This window comes from Balearica regulorum, chromosome 1, assembly GCF_011004875.1.
Source record: "Balearica regulorum gibbericeps isolate bBalReg1 chromosome 1, bBalReg1.pri, whole genome shotgun sequence".
Lineage (NCBI taxonomy): Eukaryota > Metazoa > Chordata > Aves > Gruiformes > Gruidae > Balearica > Balearica regulorum.
Window position 1 is genome coordinate 24,757,900 of NC_046184.1, and position 10,545 is coordinate 24,768,444.

General features: G+C 41.6%; 1 protein-coding gene across 1 annotated transcript; it reads right to left on the minus strand.

The window, feature by feature from the left end:
- Window positions 1-656: 656 nt before the first annotated feature.
- Window positions 657-10,242, minus strand: LOC104636540 (hyaluronidase-1). Its single transcript, XM_010303724.2, has 3 exons — window positions 9,325-10,242; window positions 2,233-2,322; window positions 657-1,085 (listed from the first exon to the last, which is right to left on the minus strand). Exons 1-3 carry the CDS (start codon window positions 10,240-10,242, stop codon window positions 657-659), a joined length of 1,437 nt encoding a protein of 478 aa, XP_010302026.2.
- Window positions 10,243-10,545: the final 303 nt, after the last annotated feature.

A 10,545-nucleotide genomic window follows, 5' to 3' on the forward strand; every position in this document is an offset into this window, starting at 1 on the left:
TACCTTTGAAATGATGGCACAAAACTACCACTGGACATACTGATACCTCTAGAAGTAATATGAATCAAATTAGGCTTTGAAATACTGAAATATACTTTTTTTAAAGTGTGCAATGATGTATAACTCTATACTCTTCACATTGTCCATGCAGAAGCAGTAGGATCAGTGAGTTGCAGTGGATGTCACTCTGGGCACAGTGCTGCTCCTCACACAAAATGCCATTTGACTTCAGCAAGAGCTGCAGTGATCCATTTGGGATCCCTGGTCCACACGAAGAGTTTCCTCATCACCATATATTAAATCATCCAACCCTGAAATAAACAGGCTCTGTGTCCTTTTTTAAACTTCTACATGGATGAATCCTTGTACAAGTTTATTCAACTTCTTCATTCAGGTAAAGCTTCCACTGTTCCAGGAGAAGTTCTATCTGTTGAACATATGAGTAAAACACGAGTTAAGAGTAAAGGAGCTGATAAAAAAGAAGGAGTTGCTTTCAAGTTGTTTAGTGTCTGAAGCAATTCCAGGAGTGGGAGATGAAGAAAACAGAATAAAACTATTTAATCAACACTGCCTTTTCCCTGTGCAATAAAAACTTGCTAAGGAACAGATCTCTTGGTGGCACCATTTCTTATTTCTTTGCACTGCCTCAGAAAACTTCAGTATGTGGTACAAAGCAGAAGAAGCTGCATGGCTCCTAAGAGGAAGACATAAAGCTTTTGTTTTCTTGATCTACTGAACACAACGTGAACCCAGCGCTCCATGAGCCTTTGGTCAGGCAATTCACAAAATATTCCTGTCCAGCCCTGGTAACACTGACACATGAATCTCTGCCTCATGGCTTCAATACTGTCCAGGCTGGGTTCACCAGTCACCTGGAACCTGGGGCCCCTCCCTGAGTGACGGGCTCGGATCTTAAAATTAGTGGGTGACAAGTGGAGGTAAGCAGAAGAGTCACTGTTTTTGCGGATACATCTTCCATTCTTCTTGCACAGGACTTTGCTACAGAGTTTGGCTGCTGAGGTCACATTAATGACATAATGTCCTAAGGGTCCGTCAATGTACCGTTTCACAGTTGAACAGCTCTCCTGTAAATAATAAAAGACCACGACACATTTCTTAGTAGCCAGCATTACATTCAAATTTATTATATCTAAGATGCTAGTACAAAACTGTTCTTGGCTAACATAACCTGTTGAGATAAATCTTGTTGGACTTACATACTGAAGTAATCTATTGGCTTTAAGTGAGCTTACTTCCATGGTAAGATTAGAAAAATATTGACCTTTACTATATTGTCTATTTGGGTGCTTGGTAGAAACATAGTATGAGACTAGGGAGTCCTAGTAAACTGAGAGTTTATATGCTAATCTGAGACTAACTAGTTCCTTAAGTAGACATTTCTGGTAACTGCTGACAAGGAGCAGTGCATGGGACTAAGAGGTTTTAAAGCACATATTGAGTCACTGCTTTGGTCCTGATTCCTCCAACTCCTTCAGATTACAAGGAGCCACATCATTTTCAGAAATCAGCACAGAAGTTGTTGCAATTGCGTCTAGAAAGTTCCAGTTCAGAATTCCCTCTTCCTTTGCCCAAGTCAGTGGTGCTTTGCCAGAGACTTGAGGAGGAGGAGAGCAGACTGCATGAAAAGCAGAGTGGGCACCAAAGCCCAGCCCAGGTTTAGGAGTTGGGGCTAGCCTGCCATGTCTCCTGTAAAACCCCAGTACAGCCTCCTGCCTTCTCCATCACTTCAAGAAGGATTATTTGTGAAAGGCTGAAGAACCTGGGAGGAGGAATTAGGCTTTTTCTTGTGGTAACGTTATTTTCCATGTGTCATTTCAACACTAGTGACCAGAGAAAGTACTCCCCTGCAGACTCCATTCCTTCTCTGTGGATCTGTACAAACCACCATAGCTACAAAGTAGAACACTGTAAAACAAGCTGTGCTCATATTTGCATGTTATTGCTTCAAAACATATCTTTCTTCTAACCTGGACTCATTATTCCATGATACTACCAATGACCTACCCAAAGCAATGTGCTCCGAAGCAACAGGACATCTCAGCCTAACAAAAGCACTGACCTAATGAGACTTGAAAGTCGTACTGAGCCATCATCCTCAGTTGCTGGCTGATGACATCAATAAAGACAGATAGACAGATGCTATGGAGGGTGCAGTGCCAGAGAAGATGTATAGAGGTGATTCCTAAATACAAATAAATGGATATGACCTACCTTTGAGCTGGCATATTGCATACTGCCCCAGAGAACAACTCCAGCTGCTCCCAAAGCTGCACTTTCACCAATGGTATTGACCAGATCCACCTGAAAATGAAGACCAAAACCAGAAATTAGAAAATCAAAGATAGAAAAATAAAAGTAAAAAAGCACTAGGATATGGGCAACACTTTTTTTTTTTTTTTTTTTTTTTAGGTCTTGTGGTATATTCTTCACAATTAAATCGCAGCTTAGTTTAGAAAGCCCTTCTGAGTATCTCCAAAGGTTTGCATAGGTTCCAGGAGTGTGACTACTAAATAATGAAATCATTATAGTTGATTCACAAGGGGTCTTCCAACCAAAGTTGTGGAGTAAGAGTTGAATTATCTATTTTATCTACCAGTCTTTGAATGATTACCATATCTACATAGGCACCATTTTTGGCAAGTGATGATAAGTATGATCACACATCATTGCATCATTCTTACAGTGCCTAATTGCAGTTGATAGGCTTTAGGCAGGTGTCTAACTTGTGCTGCTTTAGCCACGCCAAGACAGTTACGGAGCTGCTGTTCCTACCAGCATGAATGCCATTGTTTCAGGAAACATATATTTGAAAAATGAGCCTTTCCCGGTGCTATGCAGTGCCAAATGGAGGGGGGGAAGAGCACACATTTGCATATTGACGTAACCATGTCCACTTTTAGAGCTGCACTAATAAGCAGTCGAGTTGTAGCAAGAGCAGTAACACAGCTATTCCAGAGCACAGGCTGTGTGTAGAACAGGAGTCACTGGTGCCTTCCCAACAACATAGCAACCTACCTTGCTAGTGTCTCAAAGCCATTCCCTGAGACCATGAATATTGTGTATAGAGGAATGCAATTAAATCTTAGATAATATGGATGAAGGATCTTCTTTCACCCCCAAATTTCAAGCCATGATCACATCTAAAACCATTTCTACCTACAATAATTGATTAGAAAGTAATTCCTGATCAGTGTTTGTAATGACAGGTATTACAATATTTCTCGATTTGATGAAGAAACAACAAATTCCTTTAAAAAGCTAGTGATGGTCTTTGATTCAGTCTTTTCACCTGTTTTTAGGACAAAAACAATACAAAAGACCAGCCAAATTATCACAGTATGGTGGTGACACCTTAGAAATGCAAAATAATAGCATGGAAGAACCATGTTATTATTGTTAATTACTACTAAATAATTGATTTCGCTGTGTAAGTGAGCCTGTTGATTTACCAATGCAGAGTTAAGGAGTCCTCATTCCTGAAACATTTATGGCCCAAGAGATATAAAAGAAGGCACAAAAAAATGCCTTGGGAAAGGGAGAATCTGCTGAAGAGTTAAAGACAATTGCAGAGAAGTCAGAGCAAGCAGTGACTTTGACCCTTAACTAAAGGTTGGACAACACAGGCAGGAAAACCTGCAGAAGTCTGAAAGAGTAGAGCTTGCTTACTGGCTCTTAGTACAGGGTTTGGAGTGATAAAAAATATAATTGGTCTTGCCTGAAGTTCGTGTTGCTTCTGATGACCCAAGCTACCTTTCAGAGAATGTAATTACTCTTAAAAGTATGTAGTCTGGTGCTAGTTTTATAAAAGGATAGTGGTGTGGGCTGCAGGTGTTATTTTCATACGGGAAATGCTGGTTGGTTGGTTGGTTGTTGGTTTTTTTCTATGGAAATTAATTTATCAGTTAAAAAAAAAAAAGTGAATTAAAGATCAGAATATCAAATGTTAAGAGATACAGCCTGGCCTCTTGGTGATGAGAGTTCCCTGGCTTTACTCATTTGCAAAAGATTCTATGAAGATTAACCAGATACTAAGGCTGGACTGTAATTCTACATTAGCCACATGATGGTTGAGTGATTTAGCACTAACACAGTTCGGATCTCATTAACAAATTAATGAAACCTTTTCAGACAGCCAAAATAAATGATCAATAGATATATAGCATTGCTGGATGAACTAAGACCTGAGAAAACCCCAAAATAAAGATTTTCTAAGTTATATGCTTTAGGAGTTAGGGTGCTTGACCAGGATTCAGTAAATCCAGTTTTTATTGCCTCATATTGAACATCTTTCTTTTGTTACTTTTAGAAACCTTTTATATTCATATCCACAAAGAGATTTCAGCACTTCATGTCTAATTCATATAGATATAAAATAATCAAAACCAAGAGCATGACCCTTAAAGTTCACCTAGTCCTCTGGGTGTGCAAAGTCCAATGGCACTGATAATTTCACAGCTGAAGTTCCCAAGGCACCTACGCTTCCACTTTTGTGCACACCTAGAATAACCACCTTGCCAATGCTGAGAAACTTAGCACTTTTCTCAGGCTAAGGCCAAAATCTGACATTAGACTGGAAGGTGTATTCCCCTAGGGCTACTTAAAGGACTCTTATAGCACCTGCGCAGTTGTTGGATGCTGGTGAAGAAAGCAGTTCACTGAAAAAAAAAAAATGTATGAAACTCCATTTAAACATTCTCCTTCTACCTTACATTTCCTTTTTTGGTATTCTTTAAAACAAAGGTTGAGTGCTAAGAGTCCTCCCCAGGAGAGAATTAGAAAGACATGGGCTGAATTTTTCTCTCTTCCTCCGTGCTTAAAAGATATATCATCCCCATCTAACCCTCCAGCGGGGATTACCTTGACTGTGAGCTTACAGACAACATTTAGAGGAGTGCCATTTCTCTTTCTGATGCCATTTCACTTTGCACCAACTCAGTGAAGGTTCAAAGGAGTGCAAGAGAAACAGGTGAGAACCTGACTACAGCTTATGATGAATTCAGCTTAATAATTAAGCTGAAGGAGGGTCAATTTAGATTAGATGTTAGGAAGAAATTCTTTACTGTGAGGGTGGTGAGGCACTGGAACAGGTTGCCCAGAGAGGTTGTGGATGCCTCATCCCTGGAAGTGTTCAAGGCCAGCTTGGATGGGGCTTTGGGCAACGTGGTCTAGTGGAGGGTGTCCCTGCCCATGGCAGGGGGGTTGGAACTAGATGATCTTTGAGGTCCCTTCCAACCCAAACCATTCTATGATTCTATGATACTATGATTAGGTAACTTGCCCACAACTGCCGTTTCTAGGCATAGTTATGTCTTTTGCTGAATGACTGATTCATGTTCAGTACCTCAAAAGCCATCAGCACAGAAGGGCTCTTCCCCAAATAACCTATGAACAAAAGGTTGCACCCCATCTTTTATTTTTGATCTATTGTACTCTTGTTGGTTTTGGTCTGATGATTCCCTAACTCTTTCGTGGTGTCTAACATAAGGCATTGGATTGACCCTGAGCAGGTCTGGAAGAGAACTGAGCCAAGAGCTCCTGCACCAGAGGTGGGTCCTCTGATTGCTGGATGGTCACACAGAGAGGGAGGCACCACCACTACTCTCCCCTGCCACAGACAGGGTTAGAAAATAAAACTTTCACTCCACATTCGTGTATTTTGAGAAAAGGAAAGATAAGGTCCTCTCATAATGGCTGAGAGTGGCGAATCGGGAGCAGAGATAGGGAGGTGTCTCCCTGAAACCCCAAGCGAGGCACACTAGCTCCACCAGCAGCCTCAGACACAGCAGTCCTTGTTTCGGGACTGAACCTAGCGCTGCTCCTCACACAGCACAGCCTGGCATCAGTGGGGACTCACTAGCGTGGGTCTTCCATCTGACTGTAAGAAGTACCTCTTATGGAAGAAAACATGCAAGTTTAAAAATTTTAGATATAATTTTAAATATGAGCATCTTGGCATTTGTCCGGGTGGGGAATCTTATTTTACTCCTTGTATCAGACCTTCACCCGTCCATGTTAGAGGACTGTCCTGAAGAGGCAACTTTATGGGGTCAGCTGCCATGTAGGCATCCGGTATTTCTCCAAGAGAGAAGTCAACAAAGCCTCTTCCCTCCTGATGCTCATTCTCATTCAAGCTTTTGGGGGCAGTATGCAACAACCAAAGATCCTAAAGATTATGTTGTTCTGTCTCTGAGGGGACAGCTGATTTGGCAGGGAGGAGGAGGCTCTAGTTTCTGTCGATGCTTCTCCATATTTTGATCAGCCAGGTCATTGCATTGGACACTAAAAAAAATAGGAGGTGAGCTAAGCCATTTCAGTTTCAGGGCTTAAGAGGAAGCAGGTCAGTTAGTTCTAGTTACATGTTGAGGAAAGAAAAATAAGTACACCTGTAATCTTTCCTTTAAATTCTGAACAGTCTTAGTTACAGACATGCTTTTTCTGTATTCAGGAATGGTAGGAATGGTAGTGCAAGCCTGGCGCGGTTGCAGGGAATGGTCTCTGTACACATGCACACCTGGTCATCAAAGACGACTATCTGTAGGTGAATGAGAGAATTGTTATCCATTATTCATCATTTGTTAGTTGGCATCCTGCCTTATTAATGACTTCAGCCATCTAGTCAGGAAGCACAGATGCTACTGTGTAACTTCCCTCTCCCACACGCTTAGTTGTGAATTGTCAAGGCAGATAGTTTCTAAATACCCTACAGATGGCAAACTGCTTATATGCATCTCTAGCAAATACAGAAACCTTTCATAATGATTGGGATCCCAATTCAGAATTTATAAATTGTTTGCAAGAAAAAAAGGATGAATTTCTCAGATACCTTATGCACAACTCACCTGATTTCCAGGTGCAGTCAGGGTGAAAGGTACAGCACAGAGAGCTACAGCATCCTTTTGGGACCTGGGTCTTTCATCTTTCTGAAGGTCTGCTAGACCTGTGTCTCTCCCTCAGTGACTCTGACTCACAACCTTTCTATTTTCTTCCACTGTGATATATATTGTATTTTTCATACTGTGTACAGAAGGGCTTAGACACAGGGCTTGCATGTGTCAGCAATTATTTCTGTTGGACTAGAACGTCACAGCTCTTGCACAGCTTGATGGAGCAGGGTGGTGGTTCTCCTGGCCCAGTCTCTGTCAGAGCTCAGGCATCTATGAGCCTGCTATCCTAATTTTTCTATGGCCATTTAGCCTGGATGTCATTGTACTACACTGGCTCCTTTCCTTGTCACATTCATCCACATCGTTGCTGGAGCTCGGAGGTTTCATGCCTTGTTTGCAGGTTTGTGAGCATCCCTTAGGGGCATGTCATAGGTCAAATGAGAAGCTCCAGTCTAGTCTAAAATCTGAACACACAAAACCATATTTAACGTCTCTTGGTGACTTCAGGGCTATGAAGGAAAACAAGAACATTATTTTCCTGATCATTCCTATTTAGAGTTTTCGTAAGTGCAACCCTGCAGGTTCTTGGCAGTCCCCAAGCTGTTCGCACAGACGTTATGTATAGTCTGGAGATACGTCAAGCCCTGTCCCCATGGCTGCCTGCAGCATTGGGTACTGTCCTTATTAGAAAATATGTAGTGGAGCCAAGATGTTTCTCTGGCTATGCAGGGATCTTCCCTGGCTGCAGAATTGCAAAGTGATCTTCAAAGCATCCAACAGTAAATGGCTACATGCAATTGAAAAACAGTCCAGTGAGTTAAAGAGTGTAACTTAAGAGGAATGTCACTCCAAATTACCACTGGACTGTTCAGAAAATAGCTTAACGTAAAACAGTAACTTTATACCAACACAGATTTTGAACTTGTGCATAACTGGTAACTGCATGTTAGTTTTCATAGCTTTCAGTAACATTCATAGTATTTGTATATCAATCAAGGGATTAATTTATATTACAAAAATGTATTATTACAGCCTGCATTTGAAGAATGTTCATTTATTTCACAGCCTGAGTTCTTCAGTGAAGGTGTTCTGGGTGAAATCCTGCCTGTACTGACCCCAGTGGCTCCTTGCCCTCAGCAGGACCCAGCCTGGCCTATTTGCCCACCATTTCTGAGTCAGCTAGGACCTGCAGTTTCCACCTCAAACAGAAAACAGCTCCAAAGAGTCCCTCGTTGCTAAAAACATGGCAGACCAAATTCATGATTGCTTCTACATACCATTTGCTTCCTTGGGGCAGCCTGAAACACTTCTCAGGCTGTCAGGGCTCCACCATGCCTCCCCAGCCCCAGCTCCAGGCTGAAGCCACACGCAGCCTGTGGCTTGCCGGACTGGCCATTGCCTTTTCCCTTGTCCCTTCTCTCCCTTTTGCTGTTCTGGTTTGAGTCAAGAGCTTGTCTCTGGCAGCAGCAGAAGCAAGCTCTCATGCAGCTCTCTGTAAACCACAGGGAGGGAATAACCCCAGATGCCCTTAGCCATCAAGGGGTTGTTTCCATGAGCTCCCTGCTCCAGATTTTCTCCCCTTTCATGGAACTGATAGTGATCAAAGCCAAACTTTCGGCACTTGGGACAACTACTAGAGAAATTAATAAGCATCTGTGCCTCTCTAATATGTGCATGAACAAAGTCAGAGCCACAATCGTCATTACAGATCCAGAAAGTCTGGGATTTGTATGCATATATTCTTACCATCAATGTTGTGGCCACTATATATTTATTGCACTTGATCGTTGATTGAAAGAACATCGCATGACTCAAAAACTTGCTTTCTTTATTAAAAGGTCTCCACAGTGTTAGCACTAATTGTTGGATCATAAAGATATTTGAACATGTTGTACCTCTGAAAAGTGAGATGGCCAATGCTCATCGTGCAGGAGTTAGGAACTCCAGGCCAGACTAGTTTATTTGATTGGTTTATTTCTATACTGAATGAATTTACATTCAGATAAAGAAACAAAAAAGCCCCGAGGAGTCTTTCTCATGAGAGTTTATCTTTCCATTACACTGATTAGTTTTAAACTTCACGAAAATTTGTCAAGTTCATTTCACAAGCTGTCCTGAAGAATTAAAATATCAGAATGAATTACTTCCTTGAGGAAATGATTTCTTTGTACTTTCTTTCTAAATTACCCTCATTAAAAATATACAATGTTATCCTACAGAAATAGACCAAAGCACTGCAATATTAACTCTTGAAAGGTGTATAGTTTTGTACTGTGACTAAAATACTTCCTTTCAGAGGGGCTGCCTTAAATAGGAAAAACAAATGCATAAATGCTTTTATACAAGGAACACTTAGAAAGCAATTTTTCTACGAGGCTGTTTCTAATCTCTAAATTTCTAAAGAAGTCTGTCTGCTTACCTCTGTTAAAACATGAAAAGTATAGGCATAAAATGGTCTGGAGTAAACAAAGACAGGCAAAACGTAGTCTTTTCTAGCAATTGAGGCAACACGTATTGCCTCCTTAACCCGATAGTGAACAAATTTTAGTGCATTTGGACTTGACTTGAGTATATAATCCAGGTATATGGAAGGGTAGAGAGCAGTGCTTTCCTTCCACAGCCAAAGCAGGAGGTCATTGCGGGAAGACTCAATGGCTGGGCATTTCCCCGTGTAGGCTTGGGGGTGTTCTTTGTAATCGTAATTGTAGCAGTCTGGGTAAAGATAGTAACCCCACAACCCATTTGGTCTCATGTGCTCAGCCAGAAGGATAGTGTTGTTCATAAAACTCTTGCCAGCATTTTCAAATTCCTCTTTAGCCACTTTCCTAATTTTGTCCTCTGACCACTGAGGATGCCGTCTCCTAACCATCTCAAGAGATTTATTTCTATAAATGCTTTTATTGCCCCAGTTCCTATCCCACTGGGGCCTCCAGTTTTCCCAGTCAATGACTGCAAGTCCCTGGAATTTCTTCATGGGTATGCAATAGTCAATGTCAGACTTTGCTTTATTAAGGTGTTTGATAAGACTTTCGTTCTGGGGCACGCCTCCATTGACAGGATCTCCGCTATCTGAGTAGTAGGGATAGTATCCCAAATGAGTATGATAAAAGATTGTCACATTGGATCCACTCAAAGTCTCATTGGTGTTGGATGCAATGTCAAAAACGCTGAGATCCAGGTCTACCTTGTAGCGCAGCCTGCACTGCTCGGTCGGCGCATTCCAAACCACCATGAAAGGCTTGTGCAGAACCAGAGGGGCCCGTGCCGGCTTCGGCAGCTGAGCATCAACCACGGTAAGCAGCGCCATCACTGCTAAACATTTGACCCAAACATCCATGGTATGGTTTTTTTCTGGGAAACTGTTATGATGTGTCCTTGAAAACAAAAATGAGAAGACATGTTAGAAAGACAGTAGCCACCCTGGAGGTAGGTAGGATGACAAAAAGATGCGTTTTGGTTTGACTTGCTTTTGTTAACATTATACCCGGCACAAACACAGAAAAGTGCAAAACCGTGATCTTGTAAAAAAGAAGTTTAATTTTAAGTGCTTTGAAAAAACTTTTTTATAGACTTCGCTGTCCAAAGTGTGTTCTGATGCTTACCTTTTTTTTGGCTTTCCTTCTCACCCAGACACGTCCCA

Bases quoted from the DNA above. Each gene is read 5' to 3' on its own strand.
- LOC104636540 (XM_010303724.2), bottom strand. From the start codon at position 10,242: ATGGATGTTTGGGTCAAATGTTTAGCAGTGATGGCGCTGCTTACCGTG. The intron at 2,323-9,324 runs GTAAGCAGACAG...CTTCATTTTCAG, and splicing joins CTTTTCATGTTTTAACAGAG to GTGGATCTGGTCAATACCAT. The intron at 1,086-2,232 runs GTAGGTCATATC...TATTATTTACAG, and splicing joins TGCAATATGCCAGCTCAAAG to GAGAGCTGTTCAACTGTGAA.